This window comes from Acomys russatus, chromosome 6 (assembly GCF_903995435.1).
Source record: "Acomys russatus chromosome 6, mAcoRus1.1, whole genome shotgun sequence".
Taxonomy (NCBI): domain Eukaryota; kingdom Metazoa; phylum Chordata; class Mammalia; order Rodentia; family Muridae; genus Acomys; species Acomys russatus.
This window is the reverse complement of record NC_067142.1, coordinates 44343784-44366313: the sequence shown is the minus strand read 5'-3', so window position 1 is coordinate 44366313 and position 22530 is coordinate 44343784. Positions and strand designations below refer to the sequence as shown.

Genomic DNA, 22530 nt, shown 5'->3' with positions numbered 1-22530 from the left:
GAGTGCCTTACAGTGGACCCCTTATAGCATGAAGTGCCTATTTCTTCTTCATAGCCTCTAGAAAAAGAAAACAGGAAAGTAAATTGATTTGAGATACCTAATTTGCAATACTTTATTATAGCTCTTCTATAGGGATATAATATTATTACTAACTTCATACAAATACTGGTTGTCCCATAGTGTATGTCAATGTCAGCCATAGAGTGAACGATGTAGATCCAGACAGTGAATGAAGTAGATCCAGTCAAAGGAGCAGAAAGAGAATGAGCAAGAGAAATAAGTGGCTAAATTATATAGTTAATGTCGAGAGAGTATTTTGGTTAAAGTATTTAATAAGCTATAATTAGCAAATAGCTAAAGAGCAATGGAAATGCAGGCTATCATGATTAAATGCTTTAAAAAATTTAAAATACATGTTAGGCAAAAGAATTGACTAAAATGAATGGCTAACTACTAACGCATTAAAATTTTCCTAAAATTATTGCCAAGACTATAACTACACGAGGCTAAGTGGTCTCTCACGCTTAATTCTATAGCAAGAAAAAGTGAAGTTGTTAAAAAAGGCTGATGTACAAATTTCAGTGATATTTCGTATTATAGTGTTTAAAAGAAATGGAAGGCATAGGGCTTAGAATGTGTATTATAGAACAAGAATTTGCCCTTCCTGTTCTTGCTTCTATAACTCACCAGCTGTGTCACCTGGAGATTTCTTTTTCACATTTTATACATCATTTAGTCAATAATATACTAGTTATTCAAGTTCTCAATTTAGGTATTCCATAAATCATAGGAACTGACATTTGCAGACATTGCAGAACTATGTATGCTTTTCCACTTTAAAATGATTTATTCATAAATAAAGAAGGCAAATATAGCATTCTATTCTCGCTCATGTCATCAGAATCGCTAATTTAAATAAACTGGTGGATTTCACACGTTTTGTCCTTTTGTAAAACAATTCAGTCAACATAAAAAAAATAAATAACACTGTTGTAACACACCTATTGTGAGTAATATGTGTGAAATTCACAAGTATAACATATCTAAATGTCTGCGATTCAGAAACATGTGCCTCTGATTGGTACTGGAGTTCGATAGATAATTCACAATGTAGGATTTCCATTTCCTTGAAGTCAGTGCAATAATTATTTGAATTTACTTAAATTTTTATTATTATTTCCAAATATATCTTTCTATATTTTTCAAAGTAGAGATGTTTTGTTAACTTTAAGAATCAAGAAAACCTAAAATTACCATTGTGACTGAAAGAAGAGATTTACAGTGATTAAGGCCTCTATTGATGATCAAATTGTCACTGCTATAATTACATGAACTCTTCCTACTTTTGAAACTCTTTTCTTGTCATAAGACTACAATTTGGAGTCTTCATGTTTGCATTTTCATCTCTATTTTGACAATCATGTAATTAATTTAAAATACAATATTTTATTAGCTATTGTAGGCTGCTTTGATTAACCAGCATTCATTTGGGCTTCATTAATCTGATCACTTGTTGTCTTACATGGCAATGCTATAACTGCTGAGCCATCTTCACAGCCCATCATTACTTCTTTCTAAGAGTAGACTCAGGATGTCCTAAGCTGGGCTTGATCTCACTGGGAGACAAAGACACTTTTGATCTTCATGCCTCTATGTCATGAGTACAAGGCTTGCAGTTTTGTGGCCTGTAGATGGCTTGACAAGCCCCTTTATGAAGAAACATTTTAAATTAAAATGTTAATCAGTTATGTACTAATGTCAAGAAACCTTTTGCTAAATTTCTGTAATACTTTTCTGAAGTTGTAATATTCAATAACACTAACATAAGTTTTTGTATATATAAATCATTATGCAAATTTAACCTAATAAATAGCAGCTTCTTTTTACTAAATCTTGTGTCTTCATCATCAGATACTAATAGGCATTATAGTCTGAGCAACTGTTGCACAGGCAAACTAGATTGCGATCCTGTGACTGAGACCACCAGTTTCTGGCTTTGTAGTGGAAGCTAGCATTGTTTTACATTTTCCATAACAGTTGACTCACTCATTGTGTTCATGCCTTTAAAATCACTTGTTTAGCTCACAGGGAAGAAATAAACTCTCAATCAATGAGAAACACATGAAGCTTTGGCCATGGGATACATACTTCAATTACCAAATTATATGGTAGTATGCTAACGTCAATTACTATTACCATATTATTAACAATATTCTTGATGGATGTAAGGGTTAATATTGAATGTTGCCTTGACTGGATATAGAAGACAAATCTCTGTATACATCTGTTGGGAGGTTCTGGATTGAGGGGGAAGATTCACGTTAAATGTACCTAAAATGCTGAGTTGATTAAAAGATTGCAATTCCTCTGAGGAACCATTGTTCTCTCAGCTGTTGACTTCAGATGTAGAGTGATCAGCTGCCTAGGGTTCTTGCCACCACACATTTCCAGCCAAGGTGGACTTCATGGCTGTACTTTAAAATTGTGATTCAAAGTAATGTATCCACCCTATAGTGAATTTGGTTAGGATTTTCTTTCATAGAAATGAGAAAAGTAACTAATGCAACAAACAAATTAGATTTTCTGTTTGCCACTTAATAGTAAAATAGTGTCTTTGAGTTTCGGTATTTTGGAGTCCATAAAAATAAAACATCAGATGATATCAAATGGCTCATCACAATCAACTAGGGGTACCTATAAAAATCCTAATCCAATGTAAATGAGAGTGAGATTGTCACATTGCCATTATTAATGTTTACATTAATTTTTCATTTAGTATAATTTATTCACATTATATCTCGATTGTAGTCCCCTTGCTCTTATCTCCCTGTTCTCACACTGTCTCCCTTTTCTGCCCTATTCCTCTCCACTAGACCTCTGACAGGTGGGGGTCCTCCCCCACTGTCCGACAAAGGCCCATCAAGTCTCAAGATAGCTTTCATCCCCTTGCTTTGTGTTCCCACAGGGCCTCTCCACCAAAGGGCAGTGATCAAGCCACAGGCACCAGAGGTGTCAGAGGCAGTCTCCTGCTCTCCTCTCCCATTCTCCCTGTGGAAAGTGTACTGTCCATGGGCTACATCTGAACTGGGGTTCTAGATTCTCTGCTTGCAATGTCCTTGGTTGGTGTATCAGTTGGTGAAGGTCTCCATGGGCACAGATCTGCCAGCCTTGATAGTCTCCGATTTTACTTCTAAATTTATTTCAAAAGAAAGGATTTCCTTCTTTTTTTTTCATTTTGCTAAACATAGAAAACTACCATAGTTACAAACTGTTTATATTTCTGCTTATGGCTATCATCAGTCTCATTTCGTAGCTTTCTCTCCATGCACATAAAAAGGAAAGAATGGATGCTGAGATGGATTTTGAGTACACTGTATGTATGGTGATGATGGTATCTCCTACTGAACCCCTAACTCAGTTTACTCTAAATTTTCTAGAATAAACTGTGTTGTTACTATAAAAACATACTTTCAGAATACTTTGATCAGGATAGGTGAAAGGAAATGAATAATATTTCTGTAATACCTTACTTTAATAAATACAAATAAAATTTAGTCAAACAATATGGAACGGAAGTATAAAACATCTTGTGTTTTAATTCCAAGATACTGTATTAAATAAATCCTGGTAAAACATGATTAAATCAGGCATCACCTTCCTCTATTCCCCTACCCTATCTCCTCCCCTGTAACTAAGAATGACATATATTAAGAAACAGCATTAGAACAATTATATGTGCTTCTATGTATCCATGTAATAGAGTAGTGCTTTTGAAACTGACATAAACACTAAAGTTATGTGGAGTCATTTTGTATAGAGCCAAACAAGCTTAGGTGGTGAAATAATCACAGTTATGTGTTACTGCTACAGCAAAGTGTAAGTGATGGTTATTTTGATTGCTCCATCCATTTGGACCTGAAATTTAGAATGCTACATCAGAAGAATTGCAGCAAGACATTTTGAAGCCATAAACAAGGATATGGTTTGTACCTCTAAAAAATGTTCCTATAAAATTCTATTTAGACCCCCCACTAAGTTGATCAATAAGTGAAGGAATTATGTAGTTTTCAAACTAAAATTTTTTCTTATTAACTAGGAAATATATTATTATAGTCAGATATCCAACTGAAGTAGGCATCACATAAAAAGCAATACATAAAAGCATTTTGATGTTAGTAAGAATGGTGGCTGAAAAAATGTGCCTTAGCAGGCAATGACTCAAACAGAATAAGTTTATTATTAAACTCTTGGGTCCTGTGTACGATGGTTATGTGGGTTGCCTTGAGTACTCAACTCAGGAATAGCTCTTGGCTCTGCTGTCCTTTAACCATGAATTTGCAGGCAAATTCTTCTGTATTCACAGGCGAAGCAAGCAAGCAAAAAAGGAACAAAGATCTCAAATTTTTGTTTTTTGGGTATCTTGACCATATTAGTGAACTACTGTTACGCTAAACTTAAGAGCAAAGTACAGATGTCATCTGGACACAAGGCTGTGCTGACATTTTAATTATTTAAAATAAAAAAGAAATAAAAATATAGAAAATTTAAAACTTCAAAAATAGATAAAGTTTAATATAGTCTCCACAATATTTTTATACATATAATAAACAGAAAGGAGCTTTTTACTTTCTCTTTTTTCTTTTCTTATTTATTTTTTCTCTTTTTTCTTAATTAATTAATTGTTACAGAAATGAGAGTATCAAAAATAATAGTCGTATTTAAAAGTATTTGTACATAAATTACCCAGAGCATGTTCTGGGACAAATGTATAGACTCTTATTTGGTAAATAGGTAAATAATTAAATAAGTACTTGAAGAAGGGAGGGATTTAAAGACAATCAAACAATTAGTAAACCAAAAAAATCTAGAAAAAGAAAAAGCAGCATCTTGATACTTTAGACTAAGCTATATTAATTTTAAATAGTTAATTACTTTGCTTTTGGAGAGAAGATAGTCAGGAACTCACTGTGATTCAGTCATGATAGTGAACTGTGAATCAACAATTCGAGTTTTGCTAATGAGGGATTACTAGCATGGATCAAAACATAGAACTCATTCATTTTAAAGGCATGTATCTTGTCATAATTTTAATAAGTATTTATTTTAAAATTTAGCTAAATATGTATCATTAAAATATATATTAAAATGTGTATATGAAAATATTCACAATGATATATGTATATACTGGAGTGTAGAAATATTTAGATTTTTATTCCACTCACTCATCATTCTGTTGCAAAATAAAAATATCAAACTAAAAGGTGAATGAGGAGTGTATTATTGCATCCTCAATTTATTGTTATTTTTCTTCCTCACATATTTTCTTATGTTGTTATAAATGGATAGTTCCATTAATAAATTATACACATTTTACAGTTGTAAAACAAAATGATTATATATTGTACATGTGGAGAGGAATGATTGTTGGAACTGCTTATTAAGTTAATGCTTTATGAAGTGAGATAATCATGTTTTAGAATTTTTTGGATAAGTATAGTGAAAATAAGAATGAATTATTTTATAATAGATATTATGCCATGCATATGTGTTATAGCCTTATTATTCTGTCATTTGCTAAAATTTTTTTTCCAAAGAATATCAAAGCAATATAGTAACCTGGTGTCGAATTCCTGGGGTCAGTGTAATCATGGAATTTGCATTAGCTGAGATATGATATGCATTTCACAGTTACTTTTCACTTTCCTGTAACTTACAAGTAAAATGTGTCTACACATTAATTTCACACATTTTAAATTATCATGCAAATTTCCAAAATTTATATATATTATCATTAATATTAAAAGGGGGATAGGCTTCATAATTCATATATCAGCATTATAAAAATATTAGTATGAAAATATGTAAAGATATTTGTTAGTGGTAAGCTGTATATTTTGATAATAAAATGTAAAAATGTATATTTTTCATTATCTTAAGTTAATGAAGAAAAGGATTTTCTGATACATAAATTACTATTTCCAATTTTTATGTTAAAACACACATCAAATATACTTAATAAAATAACTATCATAAATGTACAAGAATCTTAAATATTTTAATTAAAATTAAATGAATTCATCTCTTGCTTTTGGTCACCCAAGCAGTGTCAGGTAAGTCTATCTCATGGAGTGGGCCTTAACATCAAATCAGACATCAGTTGGTTACTCCCTCAAGCTTTATGCCACCATACTCTACCATATTTTGCAGTCAAGACAGATTGTAGATCAAAGAATTTGTGGAGGGGTTGGTCTTTATGTTTCTCTTTTGGTAACCTGCAGAGTACTTCCTGAACCAAGACACTAGAACTTAGAGGTACAGATTCTTAGTAGGCACCATCTTGCTTTTCCTTGTCCAAAGAGTTCAGTGGCTACTGTCTTCAGCAATAGGGCCTTGCTACCAGTTTGTAAAGAGCAATCAACTGTCTTGGTAATAGCTTGCCAAATGACCCCTTTGGCCATGAACTCAATTAAATATGGCAGAGTTCAAAAATGGAAGCTTTGTTTAATGACAGCAGATGGCCAGTAGAGACGCCATCAATATTATTTGGAAACTTCCTTAGGATCTCCTTTATAAGTTTTAGAAAGATTCCACTACGATAGACTTTTATATCAATTCTCAAATGACCCTCAAATCTGTCTCTCTTTGAACTCTCTCCCTCAACCAACCCATCTCCCCTGCTTCATCACCTGATCATCCCATGGGTACCTCCACCAGCCTCCAGTCTACCCATAAAATTTATTTACTTTCCCCCTCCCAAGGAGATCCACATATCTCCCCTTGTCCATTTCTCTGTACCTAACATCTCTGGTTCTACAGATTTTAGCTTTGTTTGAGTTTATTTAATGGCCAATATCTACAGATAAGCAAATAAATAGCAAATTAATCTTTCTGGAGCAGGGTTACCTCACTCAGGATGACTTTTACTAGTTCCACCCATTTGCTTACAGATTTCATGATGTAATTTTTTTTAACAGCTGCACCATACTCCATTGTTTAGGTGTACCACATTTTCTTTATCCATTCTTCAGTGGTGGGGCATCTTGGTTGCTTCCAGTTTTTGGCTATTATAAAAAGAGCAGCAGTGGATATAGCTGAACAAGTGTACTTGTGGTAGGATGAAGTGTCTTTTGAGCATATGCCTAAGAGTGGCATAACTGGATCTTAAGGTAGATCTTGTCCAAATTTTCTGAAGGAGGTGCCAAAATATCGATTCCCATACAAATGTAGTAGTGTTCCCTTCTTCACATCCTTGCCAGCATGAGCTGTCACTTATGTTTTGGATCTTAGTCATTCTAACAGGTATAAGATAGAATCTCAAAGTAGTGTTGATTTACATTTTTATTATGGTTATGGTTATTGAAACGGGATGGGATAACCATTGAAATGTAACAAGAATAAAGTAAAAAAATAAAAAATAAAAAAAGAAAAGAGTGTATAACTCAAAGACTCAGAAACCTAAGGTAAACCAAAATAGTACATGTCTTAAAAAAAGAAAAGAAAAAATATAATAATACAGTGACTCCTAATGATATTCTGTTACACTCGTACACCATCACCCTTTTCAGCTTTCATCAGAGAAGCTTCATTCTGCAGTAAATAGGAACAATTTTATAGACCCATTGAATTAAAGAAGGGAGAGAGAGAGAGAGAGAGAGAGAGAGAGAGAGAGAGAGAGAGAGAGAGAGAGAGAGACAGAGACACAGAGACACAGAGAGAGACACAGACTTTGGCACACATAACTCTAAATGGAATGTCTCCATCAAATCTTTTCCATGAGAGCTCAAGAAACCCTGTAAAATATGAAGAGGAAAGAGTGTAATATCCAGAGGGGATGGAGGACACCAGGAGAACAGTGCTCACCATATCAATCCAGAAAAGCTAATATGAATTCAACCAGACTGAAGCAGCAGGCACAGTGCTTGCCCATGTCTGCACCAGATCCTCTGCATATATATTATAGCTTTCATTTTAGTATTTTTATGGGATATCTAAAGGCATCTGCCTTCTCTTGGGCTTTACCTTGTCCAACTTGAGGTGATGTTTCTTTTGTGTTATCTTAATATATTTTATTTGTTATTTTGTTGTAATTTTTTATAAGCCTGTTATATTCTAATGACACACAGAAAGTGTGTGGATGCTTATGGGAGAGGATATACAGAATACCAGGTAAAGCAGAGTGAGGGTAAAAGTTCAGAACATGTTGCATGAAAAATAAGAGGATCTGTTCTTGATGAAGGAAAAATTTAAAATGATTTAAGCAACTGGTATTAAGTCATCATCAACCATCTTTCCTGTTTAAGGTAGTATGTGTAGTAAGGACTTTGAAATTTTATTTGCAACAAAAATTTAAGTTATCATCTTTCCCAAGAGGAAACATCTCTGAAGTACTTGGCTAAAACCTAGATGTGAAATCAACCTTTTAATTCAATGCAGTGTCAAATGCATCCTCCTTGATAAAACAACATTTAAATTTAAGAAGAACATTTAACACATTATAATGTTGGTTTTGTTATGTTGATTCCAATTTTTCTATAGCACAAAGAGTACAAAGTTAAACATTATACATAAAATTATTTTCATTGAGTCTTTAAATTTGAAACTGCCTTTCAAAAAATAATTCATTCGTTCATTCAAGGACTCTTTTCTAGGCTTACAAATTGTTGTAGGTAATTGATTTTTTTAACTGCAGGGTCATCAACGTTGTTCTTATTAAAAGTTAAAGGTCAAATGTGAGGCACCAGAGTACGTGAGAAAGTCATATGACGTACTCTGGTGCCTCACATTTGACCATGTCCCCTGGAGGGGGAGACCTGGTGGCACTCAGAGGAAGGACAGCTGGTTGCCAAGAAGAGACTTGATACCCTATGAGAATATACAGGGGGAGGTAATACCCCTCAGGAACAGTCATAGGGGAGGGGAATAATGGGAAAATGGGGGGGGGGGGAGGAATGGGAGGATACAAGGGATGGGATAAACATTGAGATGTGACAAGAATAAATTAATAAAAAACAATAAAAAAATAAAAGTTAAAGGAAGATTGTGCATGAGTCTCACCTTTAAAGATATACCAACATTAAAAATGGGTATAGTAAAATGTAAAATAATGAAGGCTAAAAAGTCTTCATTAGGTTTTTGACCTTGTTGTAAAATCAGGATATCATAAGAAATGATCATTTTCACTAATGCAATTTTGAAGGAAAAAAAATTTATCCTGTCTCACAAATGAAATTTTTTATTACTGGTATTAAGTTTTCAAGGCAATCAATATTCAAATGTAGAAAAATGTTGCTGACAAATGACAGAACACTGAGAAAAAGTGGCTAGCATACAGCACTGTGCATCTGCTCCAAAAACACCTTTGCACGGATTGATTTTCTTGAGGATGAAATAAATCCAGTGGTAGATCTGGCAGAGAATATATGATGGCTGCATTAAGAAAAAACTTACATGCCCACTAACAAGTTATATCTTTAACCTGTAGAGAGACACATAACAATTTTTTATTTGAAGTGGTTTTACCTTCAGTGTTCATTCAGAAATTGAGTGGAGGAAGGATTAGGAAGGTATCAGAGAGAAACAGAGGTAAAAGATGAACCCTGGATTTCTATCAGTGGAACACACTTTTATTAAAAAAATAAAGCTCCCCAATAAACACTTAAAACTGAAAATGTAATTAATTATTCTTTTACTTAGAGCTTTTATTGTTACTCTGTGGTAACAACACTAAGGAAGTCATCAGCGCTCCTAAAACAGCAGAGGTGATTATGAAGAACAGGAGGAAGGTGGATGGCGTAACTAGGGAGGGAGCAGAGCTGTGATCCCAAACCATACATGTAGCACATTAGGAGAGCCCTTATGATGTTTGAGTATATGATAATCACAATAAAAACATACGAATAAAATATGTAATGCATATAAAGAAGATCAAACAAAATGACAGGAGACCGACTCACCATTCAAAAAATATCACTTCATACATCAGGAAGCTGATCAAGGAAAGAAAAGTCAGTCTCAACAGTATCCAGCAGGGAGTTCTGACAACTAAGGCCTCAATATAGTTCCTTGACCAGGAGCTACGTTAAATACAAACTGCATAACAGGCTTTCAAACATACCTATAATTTGAAAACTTTCATGTTGATTGTTTGTAATTATGGGGTGTTACAGGATCCATAGATGCGTACTGCAATGACATTTTGGGTATTTTTCCCTTCTTTTCTTTCCTTTTTTATTAATTTATTCATATTACATCTCTATGGTTATCCCATCCCTTGTATCTTGTCACTCCTCCCTCCCTCCCATTTACCCTTACTCCCCTCCCCTATGATTGTGACTAAAGTGGACTTCCTCTCGCTTTATATGTTCATAGGGTATCAAGTCTCTTCTTGGTAGCCTGCTATCCTTCCTCTGAGTGCCACCAGGTTCCCCATCCAGGGGATGTGTTCAAATATGGGACACCAGAGTATGTGTGAAAGTCATACCCCACTCTCCACTAAACTGTGGAGAATGTCCTGTCCATTGGCTAGATCTGGGAAGTGGTTTGAAGTTTACGGCTTGTACTGTCCTTGGCTGGTGCCACAGTTTGAATGGGACCCCTGGGCCCAAATCTGCCTATCATAATGTTCTTAGCTGCCATGGAATAATCCACAGAAGTCATGTGTTTGTGGCTTACACTAGTTTTCCTTAGTTTCTTCCAAGAAAGTATCTTTGTTATAGTGTGGACCTCTTAGAAACATTTCTTTATCTGTAGATGGTATTAACCCCCCAGCTTACTAGTAATGGGTTGACTCATTGTTTCTATATTACTTTTGAACCTTCTTTTCAAATAAAGAGACCATGCCTTTGCCTAGATGAGTCTGGTTTTTTTGTGCACTTAAAATGGTTACTATGGTAAGACTTTTCATATTTTCCCTCTCAATCTTTGGATTCTTATCTATGAAATGAATTTTCACATCTATATACAGAATTTCTCAATAATTTGTCCAATGTTTAAATTAGTTTATATGCTTCCATTGTTCTCCCAATACACTAACACTTACTAATTTTTTATTCACAAAAGAAACGTCCCACTGAGCTCTTGTTTAACTAGAAATAAGCTTGAAAATTAGTGAGTGTAAAATTGACATCATTAATATGACTTACCTGATATTCTGAAACATGTATCACTGTTTTCCAATCCTGTAGTTAAATGAATTTTATTTTCTATGATAATTCATTACTCATAGCTACCAGGAGTAAACATCATTTTTTCAATAAAATCATATTTCAGTAAAATCATATTTATTTAGTTAATACCCTTTATATTGTGGTTTATTCTTTTGTGTTAACTATTTTCTCATTGGTTAGGGTAGAAGCATTCTTATGTAATAAAATGAGATATTAATGAATATTTTATTGTTTGTATTTTAGTATACTATTTCAGTAATGCAATGTTTGTATTTTTGTTTGTTTTTTTGTTTTGTTTTGTTTTGTTTTTGTTTTTAGATACAGAGTTTCTCTGTGTAGCCTTGGCTGTCCTGGGCTCGCTTTCAGACCAGGCTGGCCTTGAACTCACAGCGATCCTGCCTCTGCTTCTGGAATGCTGGGAGTACAGGCGTGCGCCACCACGCCCAGCCCATTGTTTGTGTTTTAACTGAATCCTTTGTGGTTCACGTAGAAAAATGTTATTATTGTTCTATTTAGTAGTTTTATTCTGACTATTCTGGAATTCCAATACACAAAGTGTGTGCTGTGTACAAATAAATATTGTATTTATTTTATAGAGTCTTTCACTTTTTTCCCTTGTCATATTTTCAAAGAATGAATTTTAACTATAGAGTTATCAGATAAAAGTAAAGAAAATTATATTTAAATACAAGGATGTTCAACGTTGAAATATCATTGTGGAATTGATTGAGACAACTGATGTTATATTATAAATATATTTTAATGCATCATTGTCATTGAGAGGTTTATACTTTCTGTTACTAATAGCAGTTCATTTTATGATTTCCATTTTCCTGTTAGATAAGTATTTTAACTTTATTAAAAACAAAACTTCTAAGTATTTGTTGCACCATTATTTAAAAACATTAATAATACCTAAATATTCAGGTCCAAAAGCATGTCTACACTTCACTTCACCATGATCTACAAGTGAGGCTGACTATGTGAGGGCTGAGTATGTTTAAGTGTCAGAATCATGCACCTAGCATAGGACGACCCTGAATTCAGTGGCCAGAAGAAAAGCTAAGAAAATAAAATAAAAGAGGTGATCATAGTTGTGGCTGAAATGGGGTTCATGAAGATTCATTAGGTTTTCTTTCAAAATAATATACATGTACACTTTTCCAAAGAAAAAGTTAAAATGGAAAAAATATAACAATTTTATAATATTTTTTATTCACTCTGTTAAATAAACTACAAATCTTATTATATATAAATATATAAGAATATTTATATATTCATATATGTATATCTACACACACACACAGACACACACACACAGACACAAGAACTTGAAAATGGTGAGACTTTGTACACACATTGTTAGAACACAAATTGGACCAACTAACATGAGAAAGACTGACATTCTTACACAAACTGCAGACTTATTTTATTAGCTACTTTACTGTGTCTCATTTGAGGCAATTGTGAAAATTCTTATGGAAAAATGGATTGGCTTTGTAGAGTTAAGGAGAAAAAAAAACCTGCATTGGATGTTTCTCACAAACACACTGAATTAACAGTACAGAAATCATTATATTGTTTGTATTAAAAAATATCCAGGCAAGGTAAATAACTTTTGGTAAGGATGCACATACATAGTAAACTTAAAGCAAAGATAAGAGTGAGTTAAAAATTCAGACTAATATTCATTTAAGGTTCTTATTTATTTATTTTTGTATTATTGAAAGATTTTATTTTTTATAACCATTCTCTCTGAAATAATGCTCCTGACATGACTAGAGGAATGAGAAAAAGGAAAAAAGATCAAAATCTTTTATACTTAAAGAAGAGATCAAGAGCTCACATGGAAAGTCTCTTGTAGATCATGCTACAAGCATGTCACCTTAAGGCCTAGATTGTTAATTAGTACAATATCCACGAAAGTTATTTTACAGAAGTATATAGCCTAATCACCAGACTGAAAATATGTCAGTCATTAGTTGGTCAAAGTGATTGCCAGTGCATGAAGTAATTTCATATATGGGAGTTTTATTCTAACTTAAATGTATTTATTTGCATTAATTTATAACACTTGGCCTCTATGACATAAATATCAAATGATGTTACATGGATATTCTACTTTATCAGCCAAAATTAGATTAAAAATTCTAATGCCACCTTCATGTAAAGTAAATGGTTTGTAAACTTTTCTGCTTACTAAAATACATTTGTCAACTGCTGAAATTATTTGGAAATGATGTTTGAATAATTTATTTTTTCTTAGACTACAAGAAATATAGAATATTAAAAAAATTGATTGTTTATGTTGAGAGGAAAAACGTAGGATATGAATACAAGGAAGCAAAAAAGGTACTATGAATGGGTATAGTAAGCTGTGAGTTTTGAGGTTATGAAACTCCCGCAGGACAGCACTCGGAAGGCAGAGGCAGGCGGATCACTGTGAGTTCAAGGCCAGCCTAATCTACAAAGTGACTTCAGGACAACCAAGGCTACACAGAGAAACCCTGTCTTGAAAAACAAAAACGAAAACAAACAAACAACCCCAAAACAAACATAAAAGCAAAAACGAAGGAATCCCATAGGTTGGACACTTCTAAGGCATACTACAGTAAATCTAATATCCTTTACTTTTATTGTGAACAATGTCTGAGGAAAATCTCACTTTTGCTTAAAAATCACTATTTAAAAAACAAACAACCCAGGTGCAAGTATAAGGTAGGAACCTGACAGTTTGTTTAAACTCAATATAATATAATATAATATAAAATCCTATCTATAATGTTGATCTGAAAACATGTAAAGACCTCCTAAAGTCCAAAAACATTTATTATTTAAGCATCTTTCTTTCTTTTTTTTTTTTTAAAGAAGGTGTCTCCATAGGTATTTCTGTCTAGTTTAAAAATGGCTCTATGGGCCAGGCTGGCCTCAGACTCACAGAGATCATCCTGCCTCTGCTTCTTGAGTGCTGAGATTAAAGGTGCATGCTACATCACACTGCCTATATTTTAAACTCAGTCCTACCTTTTTTATTTCCAGCATTTTAACTTCTCTATATTTCCTATATTCTGTGACACTTCCTTCTCTATTACTTCCATAACACATAGAGTTATTTAGCTTTCCTGACATTCTTTGGATTTGATTTTCAAAAGAATTAAGTGAATATTAAATAGCATATTCAATATTCCTAGTGAGAAAAACAAGAATTTTTCAGTATAAACCCAATGTGTTTGATTTCAGACATATAAAATTTTCAACAGAATTATAAAATTATTTTAATTTTTTACAAGAATCGTAAAATACAGAAAACACTAAGAAAACTATCACTGTATTTTGTTTCAATAAAGAGTCACCAGCTTTTTTTCCTAGGTCATTTGGGTAATGATTTCATTTAGCTAAAATCTGTTTGCTATCCCAGGAACAGCAACTTAGGTTAAATTATGATGGCAATCAATGCATATGGAATAATAGAGACTTCCCTAGAGAAATCATGTTCTCCATATTTTATCATTTTCATAACTTCAATTTCCATGGAATTTATTCATCTCACAATTAGAAACATACAATGGAAATATCAAGTAGTTACTATCAGGGACTGTAGAGACAGCTTGGTGGTTAAGAGTATTTGCTACTCTCAGAGGGGCTGGAGTTCAGCTCACTCACAGACTGGAAATTCTTGCTTTTCTAGCCTTTGCACACCTATGCACTCAGTTATATACGTACACAGACATACACATATATAAATTATTAAAAATAAAATTGTTTCCAAATCACAGTTAAAAATGAGAAGACAATCAAAGTAAAACTCTCTATTTAAAAGTATCTGTTTGTTGTAAATAGGACTTCAGCAGAAAAGCTATATTTATTAAAAACTTTCAAGTTCTTCACTACTTAAGAGACAGGTGGCAGAAGATCATGTGTTCAAATCCTTCCTTGTTGTATAGTGATTTTGTGATTAGCCAGGGCTATGGTACACTGTCTCAAACCAAAACAAGTAATTCTCATATTCTTTAAACAACTATGATAAAAATGCTTGCATATAAATAATTGCAGGAAAAACAAAACTGTTATAGGCTCTGCTCTTTGCATATAAAATGGATTATTATGTCTTCTATAACTTACTGGATGTTTCTTGATAATTAGTAATATGTCATAATTAGTAACCAGCAATTATACTTTGGACATATATCCTTTAAAATGTGTATGAGCACTTTAGAATTTCCTTGGTATGTTTACATTCATTATTTTCATTATCATAAAAATACAACTTAGAGAATGGATAAAAAAAAACTGTGGTACATTTGCACTATGGAATAAGGAAATCCTGAAATATGTGGACAAATGGATGGGACTAGAAATGATCATAATGAGTGAGTTAATCCAGAAGCAGAATGACTCACATGACATATACTCACTTATAGTTGGACACCACCCCAAATGCATGTCCAATGAAAATCTTCACTTACCAGGAGATTGGGATAGATGTGAGAACATCCTACTGAGACTTGAGGTAACAAAAAATAGGAGATGGGGAATAGAGGGACCCAGAGGGCCCTAGAAACCTACAAGAAGAACATCATGATGGTTGGATTAGGGCCCAAGGTGGTCTGCTCAAACTATTGCACTAACCAAGGACAATACAATAGTAAACATCGAACCCCTACTCTGATCTACCCAATGGAAAGGACAATCTCCCGATAGTACTTAAAGAAAGAATGAGCAGACTACCAAGATGAGATTTGATAGCATATGACCATATAATAGGGGAGTACGTCTCCCTCAGTCTTTGACCTAGGGGAGGGGAATAGAGTGAAAGTGGGAAGGAAGGAGGAATGGGAAGATATAAAATATGGGATAATAACTGAGTTGTAATCTGAAGATATTAATAGAGTTAAATTTTAAATTTAAAAATACATCTTAGAGAAAGGAAGTCATATTTTTCTTTACTGTTTATAGAGGCCATTAAGAGATTCAAATGACTAATTGAATGAATATAACCAGAGAGTTAGAGATAATATTATTTCATCCCATTCAATTTGAGTTTTACTTTACATTAGAGGAAATTGTTAAGCACTTTCTTACTTGTGACAGAAGAATATCTTCTCCTTTATGCTGCCCATAGTGAGCTATGCAATAAAATCTGCAGCGCCACTCAACTTTTTTTTTTTTTTTTTTGTTACCTTAAAATAATTGCTTTGTAGAACCTGCTAGTAATCATGTAGATAATTTCTGGATGGCAGAGTGTTAGGTCACTTGACATCCATGGTGGTTGTGTATAGGTTATTTTAAACACAGAGATGAGGTTGTTCAAACTGTGGGTGATTAGTTATATCCAGTAAATGATAATTTTCTTGCATTTTCAGATATATTGTGAGGTCATGTGTGTTACCAAAATAGCTGATTTTGATTCTATTTCTTGTTACCTTTCTCTTACCATGATTTTTCATTAAATCAAATTAAAAGAATATAATAGTTCCTTTAAAAAATCAGTGGTGAAAATAAAAGTCATTAAGTCAATTCTAGGAAAATCTATGTTCAGCTTCTTGGTGTGTGTCCTTAAAGAATTTAATTAACTACTCTGATTCTTTTGCTCTTTTTTTTTTCTGAAAATGGAAGGTAATAGTCTAAAACCAAGTATTATTTTTACTCATAGTGCACTTGCAATCCCACCAGAATTTGAAGAATGTTTAATGTTTATATTATATTCTATGAATTTCCCACAACTGGCAGCTTCTAGGCATTAGGTATTATGTTTTACCTTGCAGATTGGGTAAGTCTTTATTGTAGGATCTATCCACTTATTATATTTTAACTGAAAATACATACCTCAGGAGTCTAGAATATGTGAAGCATGTTTATATCAATTGCATTTATTGTTTTATGAGCTTTCCTGAGCTCCATTTTCTGGGTTCTTAGATATGATAACCTATGACTTCAAGAAATCTGCCATTGACAGTCCATTTGGTTATACAGTAAGGAAGATTATGAATAAGATCTGAGTGATAACAAGGCGTATTACTAATAATCATACACTCTTTTAAAGCAAAGTTTAAATTTATAAAAATAAATGAATATATGTCTACTCTCATATAACTTACAAATGCAAAATCAGTGTAACTTTCAAAATGAACATTTAAACTAGTCATGAAAGGACTCTACATCAAGTATATTTTAGTAATGTGAGTCTCGGAAAGAAAATGCATCCATGGGAATGTCAATTATTGACTAGAGCATTTACTTGAGAATTAATTTGTATGACAATTTTAATGATAACTGTTCTCATTTTAGTTTTTAATGAAGCTGATAAGTATTCTTTGGTCACTCTGCTCTTCACTAAGAGAAAGGAACTGGATACAAGCAGTCGACCTATTTGGGTTTTCAGAAAAGATGATGAAAAGGAACCTTTAACTGTTTCCATTAAAAAGTCCTGGTGAATTTTCCCCAGGTTCCTACAAACTGTATCAAAATAGAACTCGTTTCATGGAAAAAATGAATCCCACAGCACTTCTTGTTAATAACTGTTCAGCTACAAAATTTTATTGGTATCATTTTATGTTCCCTCTAGAGGATGTAATGCACAAATGCATTGCCACGGAACATATAAAATTACAAATGAAATTTATTGTAAAAAGTAGAATGTCTTCTAGACTGGTGTCAGTATTTATTCATTCATAAACCAAAACTGTAGTATAATATATTCATTGTCAGCAAGTTCATGTGTGTAAATTGCCATCCAATGTTATTGACTGATATAAGACAGATATTGAAAAGACAATTTAAATTTACTTTTCCAAACATAAACTGTTCCACAAAAGCACTGTAAAAACTCCTTCAAGATTTTGGGTTGTGCTTGACATTTACGGTTAACTACATAATTTGGTTGTGTCATAATCCACTGTGTTTGGCAATTTGGCATTAAATGCCTGCAGAGCAGATTGAATTCTCACCACTTCACTAGTAGACAGCTTGAGTCTATGACGAAGCAAGCAAGAGAAAAGATCTAGGCGGCGCTGACCAGGTGGGGAGAGTTTATTTACACGGTCTCTTATCTCTAGTAGCTGCAAAAGTGCTGAGTCCTGGGATCCCTGAGTATAAGGGTAGTCCAGCTGCAAGATCAGGTCCCGAATGGCTTCAGGATCAAAGTGCATGCTGTAGCCAAACACTTGGATGTTGTTGATTTTCATGTAGCCCAGGTTCCGGGATGGATCAATAAACTCCAAAGGCTCATAGTAAATGCTCTCGTTGCTATTGGGGCCATTTGCCTTGATGCGACTCCTCAGGTAGATGTGTACTGTCTCAAAAAATGTTTTCCATTTGTTTCCCAGAGTCAGTGTCCAGTTATAGCACTGTAGTGGGAGGTCCAGCTTAGTCCGCTCCCAGTCTGGAAAGCTGCTCTCACTCACAGGCATAAACCAGCTCTCAGAGTGGCTGCCTCCAAAGGGATTGACATAAACAGCCAGCACCGGCTCCAGCGTGCTGTTTTTAGTTAAGCAAATCTGTAAAGAGAGACCTAAGATCATGTGGACCAGACTGGACTTGTACTTGTTACTCTTCAAGGTCAGGAGCATCCGCTTTCTCCAGGAAGGGTCAAACCAGCTATTGAGGCGCATGTCATTGCTGATAAAGATGGCGTGGACTTCTATTCGTCTGTCGGTTTTCTGCAACAGGTATTTCATCTCCAGATCTTGCAAGTCAGTCTCAAAGCCTATGTAGTGATCAGTTGACTCAGCTACTTCAGGCTTGCAGAGTCCCTGGCTCAGCATGTAGCCTGTGTTGCAGGTGCCACAGCGGGTGCGGTTGTCAGGGGCACAGGTCAGGCAGGCAGAGGCATCACCCACGGTGCAAGGCAGAAAGGCTGTGCAAACTACCTGGTCATTGGGGCAGGTGCAGGAGTGTGTCTCCTCGGAGAAGCTGCCCAGAAGTCCATTCTCATTGCAGTAGAGAAAAGATTGGATGCGAGTGAGCCAGTAGGTTGAGGTTCTAGAAATATAAAAAAACAAAAAAAACAAAAATGGATCTAAATAAATACTTAAATTCTGTGTGATTGTGTGTGTTTGTCATGAAGTAAATCACAGCCCACCATTCCTTGCACTTTTTTTTTCCAGATCTACAGTCAGTAATTTTATAAAATAAAGATCCATTACAAACACACACACACACACACACACACACACACACACACACACACACACACGAGAGAGAGAGAGAGAGAGATGCACACACACAGAGAGACAGAGAGACAAAAAACCAAACCATTTTATATTAATTATTACTCATACCAAAACCAAAAAACCACTAACCAAAATTCAGAAACTATTATATTGTTTTAAATATGATACAAAGTACTGGTGATTAACAATGGGTCATGTGGAAAGCCATTTAGACATGGGAGTTAACATTTATTCCATTCTCACTGAGAATAAATTCCTTTAAAAAGAAAAAAATTAACCTATAGTATATGTCTTGACCTTTTCTTCGTGGGCTACTGTAAAATAACACAGCAATATTACTCCCAGCACTACCACCACCAAACACCACTACCACCACCACCGTCACCAAAAAGAATAACAGCAAGAGAAAACTCTCAATAGTCTTGCTTGCTCATGAGTCTTGGTTGACCAGACTCTACAACTGTGGGCCAATTATTAATTTTGTATTATTTACTAGCCACTTTGTAGACTTGTCTCAGGTGTCACAAAGGGACTAAAAAAATTCATTTCAAGTTTTTTTCTAAATACTTTTAAGATGAACGCTTGTGAGAAACTCTTCATTTCATTTCAAACTATTTCTTTTCTTAGTGAGTTTACACACCACACACCACCACACACACACACCCACACACACCCCAACACACAGAGAGAGAGAGAGAGAGAGAGAGAGAGAGAGAGAGAGAGAGAGAGAGAGGGAGAGAGAGAGAGAGACAGACAGACAGACAGAGACAGAGACACAGAGAGACAGAGAGAGAAAGAGACAGAGAGACAGAGAAACAGAGATAGAGAAAGGAAGATAGACATTAGACATAGAGAGACAGAGACAGAGAGGGAAGGAGATGGGAAGGGAGGGAGGGAGTCAGAATCAGAGACAGAGACTGGGATAGAGTCATATTTGAAGATGTGTTTCTTTTTCAGGCAAAGTATGACATGAGTGTGGCATGCATGAATATAGAGCATTTCTCATAGCTCTATATTTTATTTAATATGTCATTTGGACTCAAATTTGAAAACGTAGAAAATAAAAAAAGGTTTTAAATATACACCACAACTATAGATGTATTTAATTCTTTGCAGGTATGTTCAGAAATTACAATAAGAAGGCACTGATACAAAGCTAAATACAAGAGAATATAAGAAATTATGCTAGCTAGAAAAAAATCTAAATATAACACAGTATATTAAATACAATACAATCTAATAAAATATCAAGAGTCAAAACTAAACCTGCTTATATTAGAAATGATGCAAAAAGAATAAAAATTATCATGTATAGTTAAATATGGCATAGGTGTATGGGTATATTGATTTGTCTATAACAAGACATTACTATGTCAATATGAATATTCACTGAAATCTAAACAAACCTATTACTATCTGAATCCAAAATTTCCGTGGAGAATGAGAGTATAGATCCATAGTACAGGACTTTGCTTAACATGGTCTTTTGACTGGATAAGATATAGCACTTTAAAAATGGTCTATGAAATATAAATTATAAATGGAACTGCAAGTAAAGACTATAAATATTATAATCATAATCAAGAAAATATAAAGTAAGAAAATACCTTACTAGAAATATAAGATTAATATGAAAACTCTTACCAATAAGGAAAAATTTAATATTGTTATATAGACAAAGCCCAAATAAAATTTAAAATAACAAACAACAATACTTAAGAGGAGCTCAGTATGTACTGTAGGGTATAGCGAGATGAGAAAAAATAGAGAAATCTGTTATTCTGCTTGTTTAATATGTGTTTATATATCTTTGAGTTTTAAGGAGATAAAGGAAATTATATTAGAATAAATATCATTTTGCTCTTCACCAGAAAATACTTTCTTAGAATCTCTTAGTGCAATGAAAATGTCACTGTCAAGTTAAAAATCTGTAAAATAGTAGAAAAAGAATCCTAACTAGGCTAAGGAAGGTGATGCAGGCCAATAAACATGGCTACGCTTAGGCTGTTGATGGGACTGAAGTCGAAGGTCTGCCTTGGCTAAATCTTAAGTTCAAGTCTAGCTTAAGCACTTAGTATGACATTTCCACAATGGGAATTCTGAAATAGGTCTGGAGATACAGGTCAATGGTAGGAAATTTGTCCAACACGTGCTAACCCCTAGGTTCAATGGAGAGAACTGGAGATATAAATAATATGGTTATATACCTGAGCTACAGGAGATAATGCACAAGTGTTATTTCACTCTTCTTTCCCACAGACATAAAAATTTAAAGGCACAATGTGGGAATGGGACATGCCAAATTGTAGAAAGCTATCATCCTTTTGTGGTACATTATTTCTTAGTAATTGTTTGAAAAGAAAATGAAATGAAATGTGGACCCTAGCCATACATTTGAAAATGAAAGAACTCTTTCAGTTTGGGTGCTGGTAATTAAGTGAGAGACTGCAATCTGTGGCTAGGCAGACTTCCATCTTCAGTGATGCTGAGTGAAAAATTTAAAAAGACTGGGCAAAGGTGTTCAAAATTCTTTCTAAAAGATGTGGCTAGCTTTGACCAAATGAAGTAGTAATACAAAATAGATTCTGTGTGTGTGTGCGTGTGTGTGTGTGTGTGTGTGTGTGTGTGTGTGTGTGTGTGTGAAGAGAAACCAAGACGAACAGGTGAAGAGAGAATTAGTGGTCATTATCTTTTGTATTACAATCGCATACAAGTATGTACTCAAGATGGAACCTGGAATCTGGAGCTTATGCAGAAGTTTTGGGTAAGTGCGTGTTACTGACTTGTTCTTCATCCCTAGCTCAACCTTCTTTTTTAGAACATCTCAGGACCACCATCCCAAGGCTGTCAGAGCTCACAGGGAACTAGACCTATTCGTTCAAACCAATCTCATCATTGGCTTGTGTCAAGTTGACATAAAACTAGCCAGAACACACGTATTTGACTGAAATTTGAGTACTTCTCACATATATTAAATAAATAGAACCGCAGATTATTTTAAAGTAGTATGGGAGTTCAGTGCTGGTATGAGTAGTGATGCTGGAACTCATTGTCCGTACACTGGCCTAAATGTGCAGATCAATGTTAGACTCAAGGGTTCTTCCCAAGGACTGTCTTTAGTTTTGAGTGTTCCTTTCTTCATAGGGCCTTTATCTGATAAGCTTTCCTATAGCTTCTAAACTCATCTCCCATTT

General features: G+C 34.2%; 1 protein-coding gene across 2 annotated transcripts in view; it reads right to left on the bottom strand.

Moving 5' to 3' along the window:
- Nucleotides 1–17654: 17654 nt before the first annotated feature.
- Brinp3 (BMP/retinoic acid inducible neural specific 3) overlaps nucleotides 17655–22530 on the bottom strand; it is a 391753-nt gene continuing 386877 nt past the window's right edge. For both annotated transcript variants that reach the window (XM_051147531.1, XM_051147532.1), the window contains exon 8: nucleotides 17655–19145. In XM_051147531.1, coding sequence (XP_051003488.1) covers nucleotides 18029–19145 — 1117 coding nt within the window. In that variant the 3' untranslated portion in view covers nucleotides 17655–18028. The remainder of the gene's footprint in view (nucleotides 19146–22530) is intronic.